Source organism: Sinocyclocheilus grahami, unplaced genomic scaffold, assembly GCF_001515645.1.
Source record: "Sinocyclocheilus grahami isolate Dianchi unplaced genomic scaffold, SAMN03320097.WGS_v1.1 scaffold710.1, whole genome shotgun sequence".
In the NCBI taxonomy this organism is placed as follows: Eukaryota; Metazoa; Chordata; class Actinopteri; order Cypriniformes; family Cyprinidae; genus Sinocyclocheilus; species Sinocyclocheilus grahami.
In genome coordinates, this window is record NW_015505889.1 from 145,338 (window position 1) to 165,255 (window position 19,918).

At 37.8% G+C, this 19,918-nt stretch overlaps 3 protein-coding genes across 3 annotated transcripts in view; 1 reads left to right on the forward strand and 2 right to left on the reverse strand.

Annotated features, from left to right (window-relative positions):
- The first annotated feature begins 407 nt into the window (after positions 1–407).
- Positions 408–9,305, forward strand: LOC107560088 (26S protease regulatory subunit 6A-like). Its single transcript, XM_016244139.1, has 10 exons — positions 408–412; positions 1,334–1,388; positions 1,518–1,622; positions 1,792–1,854; positions 1,977–2,114; positions 2,198–2,341; positions 6,744–6,989; positions 7,082–7,227; positions 7,599–7,680; positions 8,957–9,305. Exons 1-10 carry the CDS (start codon positions 408–410, stop codon positions 9,065–9,067), a joined length of 1,095 nt encoding a protein of 364 aa, XP_016099625.1. The 3' UTR covers positions 9,068–9,305.
- A 2,653-nt stretch (positions 9,306–11,958) lies between these two features.
- On the reverse strand, positions 11,959–14,763 carry LOC107560106 (apelin receptor B-like). The gene has a single exon (XM_016244167.1). The coding sequence runs from the start codon at positions 13,709–13,711 to the stop codon at positions 13,019–13,021; it is 693 nt and encodes a 230-aa protein (XP_016099653.1). The 5' UTR covers positions 13,712–14,763; the 3' UTR covers positions 11,959–13,018.
- A 3,357-nt stretch (positions 14,764–18,120) lies between these two features.
- The window catches only part of LOC107560108 (CD59 glycoprotein-like), a 2,541-nt gene continuing 743 nt past the window's right edge, over positions 18,121–19,918 (reverse strand). Inside the window, exons 2-4 of the mRNA XM_016244168.1 lie at positions 19,253–19,333; positions 19,061–19,162; positions 18,121–18,947 (exon numbers count right to left, since the gene is read on the reverse strand). Of these exons, the coding sequence (XP_016099654.1) occupies positions 18,748–18,947; positions 19,061–19,162; positions 19,253–19,307 (357 nt within the window). The 5' untranslated portion in view covers positions 19,308–19,333 and the 3' untranslated portion in view covers positions 18,121–18,747. The remainder of the gene's footprint in view (positions 18,948–19,060; positions 19,163–19,252; positions 19,334–19,918) is intronic.

A 19,918-nucleotide genomic window follows, 5' to 3' on the forward strand; every position in this document is an offset into this window, starting at 1 on the left:
ACATATTAACTATACATGTATATATAAAACCAACAAATAAAATAAAATAATGAAAAAATGAAAGGCCTTGTTAAATCACAATAACTTAAATACACTAAATAAATACACAGTTTTTACAGCTTTTTTGTTTGTACTCTCCTTAATGGTGCTTCTATAGATATCTAATTCCTTAAGCACCACAGAAAAAAGAGGTTTCTGATTGCTGAACTTACAACGGTGAATTATGAAATGTAACAAGTATAATCAAGAGATTGATAATGTAAGCCTCATTTTCAAACTTCTTGTCATAGCTCAAAAAGCCAAATATTACATGTTCATATAGTAGACGAAAGTTGCACAACACTTTGTCATTTATAAATCTAGAAACCTCCCACCATAACCTCTTTGTATTGACAATGCCAGAAAATATGAGGTACCGTTTCTGGGTGTAATGAACAGAATGAACCATTTACATCCTTTTTTAAATAATAAACGTATAGCCTTATTTTTTTGCTAGATGAAAAACAAATTCTGCCACAGAAAGTGTCAGCGGGGTGAAGTAAAGAAGCACGTTTAGAGTATGAAATACCTCTACATAAAGACACAATACTAGAAGAGATAGCTCCAATTACAGAGGCATATTCTTTTGGGGTTACAGGGAAATTAAAATATGAAAGAAATTCATCATACGTCATTAAATACCCCTGAGAATTCAACAACTGTCCTACCAAAATAATCCCTTCATCAAACCAGGTTTTCATAAATACACTCTTGTGTTTATAGAGAATATTACAATTATTCCTGATATAATACTGGTGTGGAGAAAAATTGTGCTTGTAAATTAACTTCCAAGCCAAAAGCACTTGCCTGTGAAAAGCTGACAATTTAACAGGCAATTTACTCCAATCTTTTTCTGCAAAGGATTATGCAGTGGTCTTTGATGCTATAGCTCTGGTCTGCTTCATTTGCTGCGGGCTGCTGATGCTTTTGATTTGAATATAACTAGTGACTTAAATTTAAAGTTAGATGGTATAAGTATTCTTGATAAAAAATGCAATAATCATTTTCTTAAACAGATTTGTCTGCCTTTTAGGATACCCCCAGCTAAAAAAAATTAGAATTCCGCTTCCAGGACATTAACTGGGAGGAGGCTTTTATGATCTCCAGGAGATGTGTCATCAATAAGATTTGCGACGTTTCATTTAGAATTATTCATTGTATTTATCCAGTAAATGAGGTTATTAAAAGATATTGATTTGAAATGTGTGTTTTGTAATTTGATTGATGAAAGTATATGCCATCTTTTTTTTAAATAATAATAATAATTCATTACATTTATATAGCGCTTTTCTAGGCACTCAAAGCGCTTGAACAAGACTCTGCCCTACCTCGTCTCCAACGTCATAGAGGTAAAATGTCTCCTTTCCTCTAGACATCTTATTTAGAGTGTTACAATGGGATATAAGGAGCTTTTTTTGTCTGCATCTAGTATGTGCATGGGATTTCAAGTTTGTATGTGTTGTGTGTTTGAATGGAAGCTGCTTGATGTAGATCCTAATGACCAAGAGGAGGATGGAGCCAATATTGATCTGGACTCGCAGAGGAAGGGCAAGTGTGCCGTCATCAAAACCTCCACGCGGCAGGTGAGTCAATTCTGTAATTTGAACAGCTTCAGCTTTGTTGTTGTGTGGCCATTATGCTTTTCCTTCCTCCATCACTAACATTTTCCTCTGTGTTTTTCTTTTGAAATACTGATTCATGTAACTTTAGCTTAATGGTTTTATAGTGTATGACGTAGTACTATAATTGCAGACCTATTTCCTGCCTGTGATTGGTTTGGTGGATGCTGAGAAACTGAAACCTGGTGATCTTGTGGTAAGTGAGAATTCATTTCCCTTGACGAGTTAGTTCAGGATATTCACAACCTTAAATAATGTTGTTTGAAATGTCTCTTTTGCTTTGAAATGTGTTGAATTTGCATCTGCTGCTGTTCACAGGGTGTGAATAAAGACTCTTACCTGATTTTGGAGACTCTACCCACTGAGTATGACTCTAGAGTTAAGGCCATGGAAGTGGATGAGAGGCCTACAGAGCAGTACAGTGACATTGGTGGCCTTGACAAACAGATTCAAGAGGTATTGAAGTTGCTCACAATGGCAGTATTGTAGACAGAATGTTAGTTGACTTATTTCTGAGCTCACTGCTTTGCTCTTTGCAGCTGGTGGAGGCAATTGTTCTGCCCATGAACCACAAAGAGAAGTTTGAGAATCTGGGGATCCAACCACCAAAGGGAGTTCTGATGTACGGACCGCCAGGCACAGGAAAGACGCTGCTGGCCAGAGCCTGCGCAGCCCAAACCAAGGTGCAGTGTCTCTGAGCGAGAGAGAACCATCAGAGTTAGGGCTGTTATATTCTGTTTTATTATTTTTCTGATATCAATTGTGATTGCTTACTGTTGTGATATTTCACTGAAAAACTATAGTATTTAAGAAAAAAAACTATTTTACAGTACAATTATCAGTATCAGTATTACTAATTTCTTCTTTTTCATATGTTAAACCATCAAACTTTTTATTTTGATGCAAAACTGCAGGGACCCTTAATAAAGTGTCTCATTTATTTTCAAGCATTTCTTATTACAAGTTTTGTTTGGTGGATGTTGCATTCCCAAATGCAGGTTAAAGGCGACCCAAACTCGGAGCAGATGCTCCTCCTCATAAAATCCATCTCTGCATTTACTGCAGACCGAGCCGCTCTGAGATACAGAAAACACCGTCATGAGCAGCTTGCATGCAACACAGTGCTTCGCTCTGAAACACGCAACACATAGAAATTATGGCATCACATCATGGCAAATTCCGGTGTTTCCCCTGCCATTATATTAGCCGCCCCCCCCCAACGGCACCCCCAGCCCCCCTTGAAGGTCAAGTTAATTTTATTTAATTATATTTTCTCTATAGCGCCAGATCACAACAGAAGTCATTTAAAGTTACCTTTCCGATAGAACAGGTCTATACCTTGTTCTTTTATTAAACAAACTAAATAGCCTTATGTTATTTATCTTATTTACACGACGGCATGTCATTTCAGTCTCTACGTTCTGGTCGCACTCTCTGTATAACGCACAGCGGAGTTCCGCCCCGATGCGCACTCCCACTCCTACTAGTATTTGTAAATATTAAGCCACAAAACAACTATGTTGTCTGTGTTAATGAATGGCGCAGACGCGTGGTTTTGTTTACTAACAGTTATTTGTACTGAAGCGCGCGTGAAGCTTGCGGTGGTCTGCTGTCTCACTAAATGAGGACATAAATACATGAACAACATCTCCAGAATTGCTCCGAGAGTCCCTTCATGACTGCATTTGACCGTTTCATTTGAGTAAAACTATCCTCGTATCATATACACAGAAATGTAAAGGTATTCACTGCAACCCGTCAAAATAAAAGTTTGGTTTAACTTGAAGGCATTGCGGCAGAAGTATATTACTATTGTTCAGTAGAATGTACGTAATAGGCTGCTGCTACTACTACTATTACAATTATTAAAAACGTATTTTTAAGGAATAATCATACAATATTCCTTCAATGTTTTAATTGTAATATTAAATCTGATGTACGGACCGCCAGGCACAGGAAAGACGCTGCTGGCCAGAGCCTGCGCAGCCCAAACCAAGGTGCAGTGTCTCTGAGCGAGAGAGAACCATCAGAGTTAGGGCTGTTATATTCTGTTTTATTATTTTTCTGATATCAATTGTGATTGCTTACTGTTGTGATATTTCACTGAAAAACTATAGTATTTAAGAAAAAAAACTATTTTACAGTACAATTATCAGTATCAGTATTACTAATTTCTTCTTTTTCATATGTTAAACCATCAAACTTTTTATTTTGATGCAAAACTGCAGGGACCCTTAATAAAGTGTCTCATTTATTTTCAAGCATTTCTTATTACAAGTTTTGTTTGGTGGATGTTGCATTCCCAAATGCAGGTTAAAGGCGACCCAAACTCGGAGCAGATGCTCCTCCTCATAAAATCCATCTCTGCATTTACTGCAGACCGAGCCGCTCTGAGATACAGAAAACACCGTCATGAGCAGCTTGCATGCAACACAGTGCTTCGCTCTGAAACACGCAACACATAGAAATTATGGCATCACATCATGGCAAATTCCGGTGTTTCCCCTGCCATTATATTAGCCGCCCCCCCCCAACGGCCCCCCCAGCCCCCCTTGAAGGTCAAGTTAATTTTATTTAATTATATTTTCTCTATAGCGCCAGATCACAACAGAAGTCATTTAAAGTTACCTTTCCGATAGAACAGGTCTATACCTTGTTCTTTTATTAAACAAACTAAATAGCCTTATGTTATTTATCTTATTTACACGACGGCATGTCATTTTAGTCTCTACGTTCTGGTCGCACTCTCTGTATAACGCACAGCGGAGTTCCGCCCCGATGCGCACTCCCACTCCTACTAGTATTTGTAAATATTAAGCCACAAAACAACTATGTTGTCTGTGTTAATGAATGGCGCAGACGCGTGGTTTTGTTTACTAACAGTTATTTGTACTGAAGCGCGCGTGAAGCTTGCGGTGGTCTGCTGTCTCACTAAATGAGGACATAAATACATGAACAACATCTCCAGAATTGCTCCGAGAGTCCCTTCATGACTGCATTTGACCGTTTCATTTGAGTAAAACTATCCTCGTATCATATACACAGAAATGTAAAGGTATTCACTGCAACCCGTCAAAATAAAAGTTTGGTTTAACTTGAAGGCATTGCGGCAGAAGTATATTACTATTGTTCAGTAGAATGTACGTAATAGGCTGCTGCTACTACTACTATTACAATTATTAAAAACGTATTTTTAAGGAATAATCATACAATATTCCTTCAATGTTTTAATTGTAATATTAAATGACCTTTATTTTCCAAAAAATAAAATTTGTTTAATTTTCATTACTTAAAAGATAGATTAAATTAATGTTTATGCCTTAAAAAATTTAAATACACAACACAGAATTTCTGAGCAAAAAATCATAAGGTAAGAATAAATGGAACTTGTTTTTATGCTTTTAAATAATTAGACGTGCTAAAACAGAATTTGGTGACAATAAAACATAAGGTTGAGAAAAATAAAACATTTCCTAGGGCCCTTAAACACGAACATTTTTGTTACATTTTTAATAAATTGATGTTAAATTGTTTAAGTTTCATGATTTTAATTAATTAGACATTAGGCTTTTTTATTAATAAAATTTAATTTAACCATTAAAAAGGAGTCCAGAAAATAAATGCCCCTCAAAGCCGTAAAACTAGGGGAAACATTGAAATTTAATTGTTAAATTGAACCAATGAACTGCATCACGTACATGTTTGTTACATTAATATTATTAAAGAAAATCAATTAATAAATTAAGTCTATTTCCAAAAACTGGTGATGTTTAAAAAAAGTAAAAAAAAAAAGTAATTCAGTTGGTTCTTTGAGCCCTTTTGGGGATACAAATAATGCAAATATGGCCTGAGTAGAAATTGAGTTTGACACCCCTGCTCTACAGTTTTTGTTGATGCATTAAACTAGGGATGCACGATATATCGGCCACCATATCGGTATCGGCCGATAAATGCTCATTTTTTCTGTTATCGGTATCGGCCTGATAAGAAAATTTGGCCGATATCTTAAAACCGATAAATAATGCATTATTTCCTTCAGAGACACTTCAGATGCGTGCTGTTCGTTTGCAGCCTTTTGTGCAATTGTACGTTGTAATATTGTGTTTATTTGATGTATATCTGATTTATCTCACATAGAATGTGTTTGGTTAAGTTAAAAGATCGCTTCAGTTTACCGGTGATAAACTCAAACAGCAGTGCACAACATTAATAACTATGATTGGGAATGTCGTGTATATAACATTCTAATGAGAACATTATTATAATAAAACGTTGTGAATTCTTTGGGTTTAGTTGCCGTGTTTCAGCGCGTTGTTATGGGAAGAGCGCATCCACAACAGGATCACACATTCTGACTATAGCATGCAATAACTGCGTCATTTTGTACATATATAAGTTGTAATATTATGTTTATGTTGTATTAATATTAATCTCAGGATGCATTTCCTTGAGTTAAATAAGCTGCCAGCAAAACGCTTCAGTTTACCGTGTTCATTCAGCTCTTCAGCTTCAGCTTGAGCTGCAGCTCAATGGCTGCTATTTAAAACAGTGGTATTAATTTGTTACTTTTTCAAAATCATTGATATATTATTAATAACAACAACCACTTGTATTTTTCTCTTATTATTTTCATCAACAATATGGTTTAGTCATTAAAATCATTTAATTATTGTCCGTGCAGAGGCTATTCCGTTTTATTGATCTATGGCGCATTCATTTTGATTCTTTACACGTGTAATGATGTCCAGTGACTTGTTTGCATTATTTATGCATTATTTTATTTATTTGTAAGACTTTTTTATGACTAAATTTGGTAATGGGAGAGTAAAAATATTTTTAAAACGTACACCGTTCAAACTAGGCTGCTTATGTTGAAGTGTTTGGGATGTGGCTTTTAATGATGAGACCTTTTTTGTAATCAGGCTCTCAAAAAGTATATAACAATTTGGATATAGATTTATCGGCTAACATATCGGTTATCGGCTTTCAAAAATAAAGAATAATCGGTTATCGGTATCGGCCAAAATTTTCATATCGGTGCATCCCTACATTAAACTTTAAAATTCTTTTACTGTCCTTTCTCAGGCAACCTTTTTGAAGTTGGCTGGCCCTCAGCTTGTGCAGATGTTTATTGGTGATGGTGCCAAACTGGTACGTGATGCATTTGCTCTTGCCAAGGAGAAAGCTCCCTCCATCATCTTCATTGATGAGCTGGACGCTATCGGCACCAAGCGCTTTGACAGTGAGAAGGCTGGAGACAGAGAGGTGCAGAGGACCATGCTGGAGCTACTCAATCAGTTAGACGGCTTTCAACCCAACATGCAAGTGAAGGTACACACTTGAGCCCATATGTTTCTGTCATAACTGTGGACCTGTCAGCCCTGTCAAGTTTTTTTTTTAATTTTTTTATGATGTGTCCCAAGGTGATTGCTGCCACTAACAGGGTGGATATCCTTGACCCGGCTCTGCTGCGTTCAGGTCGTCTGGATCGTAAGATTGAGTTCCCCATGCCCAACGAGGAAGCTCGTGCTCGCATTATGCAGATTCACTCACGCAAGATGAATGTCTGGTATGGAACATTTGTTCTTTTGTGTTTCAGCTGGTCCTGGGTGTTGTTCTGAGTTAATATATGTTTTACTGTTAGGTGGGGCATTTGCTTTTAAATGGTCATTTTGTATTTTTGCACATCAACTGATGAGACATTTGCAGTGGTAGAGCACAGTTTTTGTGGGCAAGAAGTTAAAGAATGAAGAATAAAGTTAAAGCAACAAAACTTTCAGAGCTTATTTAATGTTTTATTGGATTGCATGATAGTCATTTGTCTATTGTCTGTAAAACTGAAGTTCAACTGCTATGCAAATTTGAACAATTCTCTAAAATTAGCATTGTTCTCTCCCACCATTTATTTCATGACGGTATCTTTGACTTTGTGTGCTATAGTCCTGATGTGAACTATGAAGAATTGGCACGCTGTACTGATGACTTCAATGGAGCTCAATGTAAAGCAGTTTGTGTTGAAGCTGTAAGTATGAGCTTTGCAACCTTAAAGGGGTCATATGATGCTATTTTAAAGATCATTATTTTGTGTATTTGGTGTAACAGAATATGTTGACATGCTTTAATGTTCAAAAAACACATTATTTTTCAAATACTGTACATTATTGTAGGTCCTCTATGCCCCGCCTCTCTCAAACACATAATTTCAACAAAGCCCCCTCCTTTGACAAGCGCAGTCTGCTCTGATTGGCCAGCTAACACAGTGCATTGTGATTGGCCGAACACCACAAGCACGCGTCGGAAATGTAACGTCCCTTACCATAATCGCAGCTTAAGCTTTCAAAGTAAATATCAAGACAGTTAATAATGTCGTTAGTTTTACCATCAGTTCAAGCCCGAAAGGGCAACAGAGTCACATGACAGACACCGTGATGATGCAGTACACAAGCCGCGGTTAAGACAGCTGACGTGTGATGATTTCTTTTTTTTTAAATAGCCTTTGTGTACAGCCAGCCTTGTACTCTTCTAGGTTCAAAAAACTGTCCATAAAATGCATTGCACAAATTCGAACATCTGGGTTGTGCTGTTCTGTTGTAAATAAATCTTAACCAATGATTCCTAATTGCATCTACTTCCGGAAGGGCCAAATAAAGTGCTTTTGCTTTCGCACTGAAACACAGCGTCTTCCTAACATGGCTGCATCAACACTACTGCTGTTCCTGAAACCACGCCGCCTTTCTTTGCGTGCACATTTGGGTGGCATTATGCTAATATTTCCACATAGTGACATAGATATGTGGGGGCGTGTTAGAACGAGCCGTTTTAGGTAGGCGTGACTGACTCTTAACTTTTATAAAGAATATCTCTTTGGATTTGAGACTTTAGTCTTTTCAACTTTACAGATCTTCTTTATGCACCAAGAGCTTTTAACACTCCAAAGAAAAAGGAAAACTTGAAATCGCGTCATATGACCCCTTTAAATTAATTACCTTTACTGCTAGTATCTCTTTTTTAGGGTGGTATTAACGTTGTGGTGAAGGCCCAGGACTTGAATGTCATTTGTGTGACAAGTTTGATTCCAAAAAGGGGCACATGTGTACTAAAGTATTTCATTCATTCACATGCTTTAATGCAAGATACAACCTGATATAGGTAGTCTGACGATACCTGACAAAAATATATATATTTTTATTTGCAAATCTGAATCAAAATTACACACTTTAATGCTCCACTTAAACACTCACGCTCCTGATTGTTATTGCATGTTACCTAAATGTGTATTGTTTGCTTTTGTGTGTTAGGGCATGATTGCTCTGCGCCGTGGGGCCACTGAACTTAACCATGAGGACTATATGGAGGGCATTCTGGAGGTGCAGGCGAAGAAGAAAGCCAATCTGCAGTACTATGCTTAACCCAGTAGAGGTGTGTGTGTGTGTGTGGGGGGGGGGCGTGAAAGAGGTCCAACTGCCGGATCAGGTACACCTGTAAACCTGTGCTACTGGGATCCATTACTGTTCTGTGTAATTACCTGGTTCTGTTGGAGACAGATCAACCGAAATCAGATTGGACTGCCTCACAGTGATCACTTATGGGATATTTTTCAGTTAAACTTTGTCTTTCAGTACATTAAAACACAAACCTTTTTTCCATTATTTGTGCTTTTTTTTTCTATCAAGGTGTCAAGTGTTGTTTCTACATATGTTCCTGTTTTTTTAATAGTATAAAACCAGTAGTGAATAATCCTAGTTTTGTAACTAAGCTCTTCCATTTGTGTAATTTTACACCACAAGTGTCAAATGTAATTGCAAAAGTGACTGTTTGCAAACGCTCCCCATCTGCCATTGCTCATACAGTTAGTCCTCCCCCAAATTCATACCACTGGTTTTGCTAACCCAGGTAAAAAAAAAAAAAAAAAAGTTCCATAATGTACTTAAAAGTGCTCTATTTTTGCGTATTTATTTTGTACTTAATATACTAAAAATGATTCCTTGGCACTTCTTAAGATGAACTTAAGCTCAACTAAGTGTATTCAACTGTGCTATTTTGGGACACCATGAATATGAACTAAAATGTGCTTTTAACATACAGGTGCATCTCAGTAAATTAGAATGTCATGGAAAAGTTCATTTATTTCAGTAATTCAACTCCAATTGTGAAACTCGTGTATTAAATAAATTCAATGCACACAGACTGAAGTAGTTTAAGTCTTTGGTTCTTTTAATAACATGCTTTCTAGAAGGCCATCAATTCACTAAAAAATGTTTTTTTTATTGCTCTTATAAAATATTCTAATTTGTTGAGATAGTGAATTGGTGGGTTTTTGCCAAATGTGAGCCAAAATCATCAAAATTAAAAGAACCAAAGACTTAAACTACTTCAGTCTGTGTGCATTGAATTTATTTAATACACGAGTTTCACAATTTGAGTTGAATTACTGAAATAAATGAACTTTTCTATGACATTCTAATTTATTGAGATGCACCTGTACTATCTCTGCATTTAAAAATGTATTTAGTTACCACTTGTAGTACACTTGAACCCATCTTTCATACACTAGTACACTCAGATGTACTACAAGTGGTGACTAAATAATTTTTTTAAATACAGAAAAAGTATGTTAAAAGTGCATTTTAATGAAGTTCCAAACATAGGTTCAGGAGGAGTCTAATCATTCAGTCGTGTCAATCATCATTAGGAGCCTATATAAGCAGCTCTCATTGCACCGTCCCAGCGTCAGTTCTTCCGGCATCCCTCCACCTCCCCATCTCCTCTTCTATTTCTGTTTTTCTCCCTCTAGGTAGTAGGAATACCATAATGAGAGGGGTTGAACTCGGCACTCAAGCCGAGTATAACTCGTGAATTTCATATTCACGGTGTCCCAAAATATCACAGTTTAGTACACTTAGTTGATCTTAAGTTTATCTTACGAAGTACTAAAGAATAATTTTTTGTATATTAAGTACAAAAGTAGTGCGTGAACATAGAGTACTTTAAGTACATTATAGAAGTGTACTTTTTTTTTGTTTTTATACCTGGGAATGCTGCTGTGTCAGGCTAGTAGAAATCCTCAGACAAACATTTTGTTAGTGCTGATGTGTTTAAACCATAGACTGTATAAAAACATGGACGTAGTTTCCGTGACGTCACCCGTAGTTTTCTGGAGAGTGTTTTTGAAGCTCAAAGTGGGCGGAGCGGGCTGTCGCCATCTTGGCAGCACGTCACTGCGCGCCACTCCCGGGTAATCGAAAATGGGCAAAGAGGCGGGAGCTGGTTGCTGAAACCACGCCCACCTAGCTCGATGGTGGAGACAGCAGCGGCAATCCACCTGTCACTCAAGTGGCCATTCCCTTAATTATGCAGAACTTTAAGGCTTAATATAATTTAAACTGATGAGTTATAAAAAAAATCACCCCCCCCCCCCCCTCACAGTTGTCACGAAGGGCAAAATTAGCTATATAGACCAAAACCACTTTTTGTACCAGGCTGTAAAAAAACATTTCTGCTGTAAAGTTGGGCAGTTTAACATGGGGAGTCTATGGGACTGACTACCTTTTGGAGCCAGCCTCTAACGGCCAGTCGGTGAATTGCAGTTTTAGTCACTTCCGTGTTAGTTTCACGCAGGGCCGGCGTGAGCTCAACTGCCGCTCTAGGCAAAACCCTACCGTGCCACCCCCACTTCGCAATCACAACTAAACACAATTTTTAAGATGCATGCGAAAGACTGGAGATTTTGATTATTGGTACAACTGTGTTAAAATAAAGCAGACACGGGCGTGTTTTCTGTTTATTATACATTTTCTTCCTACTGCAACATAAAAATTATAAATTAATAAAAATAATCACTAGTATAGCTACAAAAGCAAATTAAGTGTATGCACAGGCCTGAAGTGGCCATGGGAAGATTTGGAAGAATTTCTGGTAAGCAGCTCGAACACGGAAAGCACAAGTCTCTGTAGTTCATTTTCACTAAGAGACATAAAAATCTGTTCAAGCCGTGCTCGTACTGCCGAAATCCCTATTCGTAGTCAGGGTGTAATTTGAACAAGCTGGGTCCGGGTCCAGCACCTCCGAATTCCGATAACCTCATTTGGCGGATCCCCCTCCTCACGCACCAATGAAAGATGAAAAGTTTTATTATTTTTGATTATTATTATTATTATTATTATTTAGGTGTTCAATAACTGCTGTTGGTTTCATTTAGGTTTTTTTTTTTCGTTTTGTTTTTGTGGATGTATGTGTATGTATGTGTTTGGATGTACGTGGATGAACATGCCTATCTAATAGATTACACCAGGGGTGCCCAACCCTGTTCCTGGAGATCTACCTTCCTGCAAAGATCAGCTAAAACCCTGATCAAACACAACTGGGCACCCCTGGATTACACTATAGGCCTACACTTGGTCCACCTGTGTCTCCCCCATGCCAGTAGGCTATAATCTTTCCTTTCAGAAGTGCGTCGGGCTTTGAAATTCATCAGACATCACCAGTAGCAAAAGTCATTCAGGTCCGGATAGTTTTATTCATTTTGATGACATTTATGGAAGTAGGCTACATGAGGGTGTTTTGCATGTGATATTGATGCCGCTCAGGTGGGGCACAGCGCGGGAGCGGCATTACCATGTATGAAGCTAAGTTAATTTAGAGCTAGAATAACTAAGGGGTGATAACTTGTTGATATGAGTGCAATAATTCCAAAGAATGCCCAAAAGATAAACTAAAATCTCTGTCCTTTTTGCTGCCCTGACTGTACTGCCGCCCTAGGCTAGTTCACCTATATGCACGCGCTGGCCCTGGTTTCACGAGAGAAACCGGAAGGTTGCTGCTTGGTTTAAACCTTTTGTAGGAATCAATCTACTGTACGTTGTTGGGTTTGAAGAACTTTTCAACTTTTTTTTCTAATTTTATTTTAGAAATGTACATTCATAAATACAAAAATACATGTCTGCTGATCCTGAAATCACTGATAGGGCTAAACAGGCTCTCAAAGTGTGGTTACATGTAAAAAAAAATAATAAATAACATAAGGCCTGATATCATACTTAACCGGTTCATAATTCAACAACATACCCACACTGCGCAAACAGTCAGAATTGCATCATAATGTTGGGAGATGCAGCTCTATTTCATCTAGAACTTGAAAGCTCATCTTTACTCTTCAGGCATAATGTCATGGGAAAACCTTCACTGGATCCTGTCTGTTTATCAGTTCCCACACTATGTTGGCATCTTGTTGTCTTGAGGAGGTGAAGTTCATGCTAAATCTCACAGATGAATGGAAAGAATAATCTGATTCTCACAGTCCTCTTAAGAATTTTCCACAGAAACAGTTCAGCTGTCACAGAGTCTGCCAAATAAATCTCTCTTCATTGCTCTTCAACTGTCACTTCATGTGTCCCAGATGGTATTGGTGAACTTTTGTGGTGTTCATTCTCCTCTTCCCCCTTCTGACCTCTGCATTTGACCCATACGCACACAAGCAGACCACTGCAGTGCTTCCGGAAATCTGGATCACAGCAAGCATACAGCAGAGGGTTTAAACAGCTGTTCACATAGCCCAGACAGATGGAGTATGGATGGGCCGCTACCAACCACTGGTCAAAACTGCAGGAAAAAGGAAGAATGCCCAGTTCCACCATAGTGGATAGTGTCTTATTGGTGTGGAAGGGAAGCCAGCAGAGGAAGAAGGCCAGCACAAGGGTGATGATGATCCGGAGGAGCCTGCGTTGGTGCGTATAATCAGGACGCGGGCCTAGGCTGAAGTGTCGGGAAAGAAGCCACCCTAGCCAGCCATAGCAGAGCAGGAGCACTACAAGAGGTAACAGGAAGCCAAGCAGAGTTGATTTTAACCCCAAAGCTGCTGACCACATCAGCTCTGCCTGCTCCGAAGCTGCTGGGTCCAGCTCACTTGAGATCAAGCTGGAGTAGTCCATGTCACATAAGCAGGAGGACACATGTCCGTCCTGCCCATCGCCATCATCTCCCTCTTCCAAATCCACCTCCCTAACAGTCCGCAGAAGCAGAGCAGGAAGTGCCAGGATTCCAGCCGCCAGCCACATGCTACCCACAATCTACTTGGCGCAAGTGTTTGACCGTCCCTGCTTTGAGCTGCTGCCACACTTTTGTGTGATGACGCAGTAACGCTCCACGCTGAGCCCAGTCAGAGAAAACATGCTCGCATACATGTTCAGTGCCACAATGTAACTGCTCACCTGACACAGAATATGGCCAAAGGGCCAGTGGTAGCCCAGTGCTGTGTATGCCGCCCACAATGGCAGGATCATAACGAAGGCCAGGTCAGCCAATGCTAGACTGGCTATTAAAGACTCTGTTACTGTACGAGAAGATATAGCGGAGGGATAAGGAGGGGGATCGGGGGTCTGGGAAGATTTGGAACCGCTTCCAATCCTCCCGCGGCCTCTCGCTCAGCGGTCCATGTACACCCATAGCACCAAGCCATTACCCACGGAGCCCACGACAAACGCCAGGAGGTACACGCTCGGAATCAGCTCCCAGGTTGCAGACCATTCTCTGTAGTCACATGAGGGAAAGGGCAAGGGTGAAGGGAAGGACAGAGACCCGGACATCTGAGAGCCACACACTTGCACCTAGTGCAGACAGCAAGTAGATGATATGAGCAGGAAAGAGAACTGAGAGTTTCTTTATAAGGGCTTGAGAGGGGAAGAATGGTTTGGAAGAAGAATGATGATGGGAATACTTGTCTTTCCCCTGGATTCTATATTTGGGAGTTTCCCAAATATTCTATAGTTGGAAGAGTCAGTGACACTTCCTTCCTCCTCTGTCCTCGTCAATTTCTGTGGGATATCACAGACAAAAGATAAAAGGTTATTGGAAGCTGTGCATTAAAAACAGATGAGAAAGAACTTCTCATAATTTCTGGTTGTATCATATACATTCTCAACCCCTAAATAACCAGCTTATACACTGCCTGGCCAAAAACAGTTGCACCTGCTTTTGCTGGATCGCCTTCAGCTTTCGCTCTGCATTCGTTGTGGCATTGTTTCAACAATTATTTCCATCAAGGGTTACATAAATTTTTGGCTGAGATCTTGTTGACAGTAGGAGAATCCAACCACTCTGTTAAGTCTAATTCAGTATACCCCAGAGACTTTCAGTAGGGTTAAAGTCTCTTCTCATGATTTCTCTTTCACAATTTGAGCCTGATGAATCTTGACATTGTCGACTTGGAATATGGCCATAGGATACTTATTCTGATGTGGTTGTTTAACAAATATCATCAGGTAGGGTTAAAATAACTTGTCAAACACATAACATGCCAGAATTGGAAGTATTTGCTTATTTAAATACAAACAGTGAATTTTCTTTTTTTTACCTGGCAGAGTATGTTATACTTGGACATAGATAATCCACATCAGTAAATACATGCACTTCCAGTAATAATTCTGCAATAAAAAATAAATAAAAGTAAAGTAATTGCATCTCATTCTCTCTTTTGTGTATTAATCTAGTGATGCACATACTACATATACAAGAAAAACTAATAAAATCTATCCCACAAAAGCAATGCTTCTCTATCATGCCTCAGGTGGACATCCACCATGAACCAAATTATCTCATACCTGTTTTTCTTAAGAGTTTGCCTCTGCTTCTGTTAATACATGTGCCCAGTGTTCTCTTCTCTGTGGTTGGTCTCTCTCTGTTTTTAGATCTTTTAAAAGAAGGACACAATTTACTATGTATCCATGGTTTTCTCTTGATATCTGTCGACTTCTTCCCTCTCTCAGAATCGAATGCTTATTTCTGTGTCTCACCTACTGGGAAGTGTCTGCTCTTTAAAGACCATCTCCTCTTTGTGTCCTTTCCCTTTTCTGTTCTGTCCTCCTCTCTCATAGGACCACCCTGTAGCAGTTTTGTGAGATCTCCAAACAGTCCTTCTGCTCTTTAACAGACTGAGTAAACTGAGTAAACCTCAGGCTTGAAAGAAGCTTTACATAACAATGTCTTTCACTGTATCAAACAGCATACCTCTGGCCAACACTACCACTTCATACACAAGGTTGTATTAGCAAATATAATATGCATTCTTACAAATAATGGGTTACTTGAAACTTTGGGAGAAGTTCGAAGAATACAATCACAGAGGAACTTATATAGGAGCTAACTACAAGTTTATAATTTTCTAAGTCTTATTTCTGACTGCTTCTTCCAAAATTGGTCTGGACAAGAGATTTTGGTATGGTGGGTTGCAGAAAATAAACAATAAACTTGCCATATCAAACATGGCAAAATTAACGTGAAATGTGATGTTCATATATTTGGAAACATATCTTAGATTATAACAGATTATCTTATAAATAGTCAGTCTCACATTATAATATACAATTATGTGAACTGTTCATCTGCCTCTGTTTAACTAATACATTTATTGTGTTGCTTGTATTTGGTCTCAGCTGCATGTCTGAGGTCCAGTTTGAACTATTTGAGTCTTGTGTTGTTTAAACGCTTCTCAATCTCAGGGATTCCCTATTGTGGGCTTTGTGTGTTTTTGCATGTTGACACTCTCAATCAGAATGAAAAAGGGAAAGTCTTTTGTCTTGAAGAAAATCTTGACAGAGTCAACAGGACAGCTATTTATGATGCAACGCAATGACACACAACAAATATTTAAAAATGTAACTTGTATCTCAAACTAGTAATGAATATGTGCAGAGTACAATAGTCAGGAGATGAGACGTTGCTCAGAGAGACTTTTATTAGCAGTGGAAGAAGCAGATGAAATTTCCTGTTTGCATATCTATTTGAACTTGTCTAGACCAATTATTTAATAAAACAAAAAAACACTGAGCCAGTGGGAGGCCCACCCTAAAGATTTTGTCCTGTGATGGTCCTGGTTACTGCATAACATATACAGGTATATGTAGAATATACACTTCACACTAGCCACTCAGTGCCAGAGAGATGTTCACAGATTTTTCTCTCTTGTTCCCAATTGATCTCAGCTGTACAAATAGTGAGGGTCTATAAAAAGGTTGTGAGGTCATATGTATGACATGAGTTAAACACTCTGTTTGCAGAGCACTGGGTCAAACTATAAATTGTACATAAGCAGAACTATGTACCATCTCTTGCATCAGTGTCCAATAACTCCAACCAGAAAATAACTGATAGACCATATTTATGCATTTTAGAGCCATGCATAACTGGAGATGTACAGACATTAAGTGGTACAAGATAAGTTCTTATTTTAAAAATAGCATGCAATATAAATAATTGTGTATATCCAATTCTTGTACTTACTGTAACCTACTTTATATTTGCATGCCTTTAATTCTATATGTATTAGAAAATATTAAGCATTCCTCAAAATGAATTTGATATTTGCAATGCCCTCAGCATGAATTCAGATCTTTTATGTTTGATCATTTTTTCACCATCAAAATGCAACAATCCATTATAAAATGAAACATGCCCATAAAAAAAGTGTTTAGAAAAATTAGAAAAAGGAAATATTTGAAATTGCAGCGACGAATCTATAGAGTTTGATTAAATCTCTTAAGAGATTTGCCTAAATCTGAATGTAACAACAGTTGCAGATACATAATGATACCCAAACAATACCCAACACACTATTCATATTTAACATACAGTATCCCTTTTCTTATTCACATTGATCTGCATAATTACATCTGTAGTTGAAATATATATACATATTCACATATTTAATATTTTTATTATCTTTTATTATCAGTCTGGGCAGACATTCCACAAATAAGGAATAGTTTATGTCACTTTTAAAGCAATAAAGGGAATGGCCAAAAAACATTTATTTACGTTATTTTTACAGAGAACTATTAATTATATTAAAGTGTTTAGAAAAATTAGAAAAAGGAAATATTTGAAATTGCAGCATATTCTGTGAGACGAATCTATAGAGTTTGATTAAATCTCTTAAGAGATTTGCCTAAATCTGAATGTAACAACAGTTGCAGATACATAATGATACCCAAACAATACCCAACACACTATTCATATTTAACATACAGTATCCCTTTTCTTATTCACATTGATCTGCATAATTACATCTGTAGTTGAAATATATATACATATTCACATATTTAATATTTTTATTATCTTTTATTATCAGTCTGGGCAGACATTCCACAAATAAGGAATAGTTTATGTCACTTTTAAAGCAATAAAGGGAATGGCCAAAAAACATTTATTTACGTTATTTTTACAGAGAACTATTAATTATATTAATTAACTCCAGAAAAAAAATCCTGAAACAAAGCACATAAATAATAGTTATAAATAATGGGGTGCTGCAGTGATACTTGTTAGTCATGGCTGTTAAAAGACCCTATGGCTGAATCTTTTTTACTATGGGGTTTTCAAATGGTTAAGTAATGTGGTTAACATTAGCTGAAGAGACATCACATTTTGTTTTACAACATAAATTACACACTAAACAGCTCCAGCATAGTAAGTTGCCAATAAACAGCTATAAGGAATCATTGTAAATATTAAACAGAATTCTCAAACTCTCAATTTGCATAAAACTGCATGTTCCTTTTATTGGTCACATAAAGGTTCAGTAAGTTTCGCTGGCTATAGTGGTAACAAAAAGCTAATCAGCACACTGAAAAGACTACATGTCTACATATTGCACGCAATGTTTTTCAAGAGATTTTAAGTTTTAAAAGAGACATTTGTAAACAAGGCAGAGGAAAAGCAGGTGTAAAGGGTTTTTATGAAAATGACGATGGTATGATACATTAACCCTTTGAAAATGTCAGCATCCCTCGTAACCCACTCACTCGTACCACTTTTCTGGGTAACAGGTTTAGCCGTGAAAGAGTACACATACATAAAGCAGCACTGAATACAATAAATTATAATCAGATGGTTTCCCTTTCACTATTAAGTGCAAAACTAAAAAAAAATACAAGCTTTAGCTTACAAGCTTTAGCAGTGAGCACACACAGTTTTAACGTACAGTTGAGATTTAAGCTGTGAATGCTTCTTTGACCACTTAACTCAAGATATAGAAGATCTCTGCATTCTCACTGCATGATACCACTACCAGCTTTACGAGGAACAATGCAGAAGCGTTTTAGAGAACACCCCACCAGAAGAGTGCTAGTGAGAGCAGTATTCCCAGCACAGAGCGGCTGGACACGGACACAGGTGCTGTGTTACACAGGTCAGTGGTACAGCAGGAGAACTTGAAGCTGGACATTTTGGGAAATTTCTCACCGATTGCGTCGTAGTTACAATCGGAGTACTTTATACACTGCCTGTATGTGTCACCACCTAGAAGAAAAGGGGGTTAACAGAGAGATATGTCATGCAAAGTCAAAGGGTCATGGAAATGGTTTGTTAGAATACAGAAAGACACTATTTTCTAAGAATGAGTGAGCTGGCACCTCTCTCGTAGACGGACACACAGGCATCATCATAGTAGCAGTTTCGAATTTTAGAGCATGTGCCCGTGTAGTCCTTACAACTGTAACATTTAATGGCAGAGCCTTAAAAGACAAAGAAAGAGATAAATTGTTTTGCAAGAATAGTAATGCAAAATATGACAAAAACACATCTTTTGCATGGTGCAAACATACCAAGCCCCACCAGAGCCAGAACGAACACCACACACACTCCAACAGAAGCTTTCATAATGCCTTCGGTTTACCAGTCTAATCCTGATAAAGAGAGAGGGAGAGGAATCTGAGTAACATACAATTTGAATTTGTCTGAATGTGACTGCATGATATGTTCATTCAAAATTTAGATTTAAAAATCAAATTCATCCAAACTTTCATTCATAAATTTGTAGACTGATCCCAAACTTTAGACTTGTAACAGGTTAATGCATAAACACCAAGCCTGTAGTTGCTTCTTACCATCAGTTTGTTCCGAAACGGTGTGACTTTCTTTCTTCTGTGGAACATAATGGTGTTTGGTGAGTCAACCATCACCAAAACTGTTTGGTTACCATTATTCTTCAAAAAATTGTATGTATGTATGTATTTATTTGTTTATTCGTTTGTTTGTACCATAGAAGTAACAGAATCACACCGGTTTGGAACCACATGATGAGGAGCATATGAAGACAATTTTGACATTTTTTCAAAAGATTAACTAACATAATTATAAGAGAAAGAATTGTGGGTCATCTAAAGAGTACATAGATTTGCTGAGATGCATCCCGTTTTGACCGATTATCTGGCCTGTATTAAGCCATCTACTACTATTATTACTGCAACTACGACCACAACTATTATTGT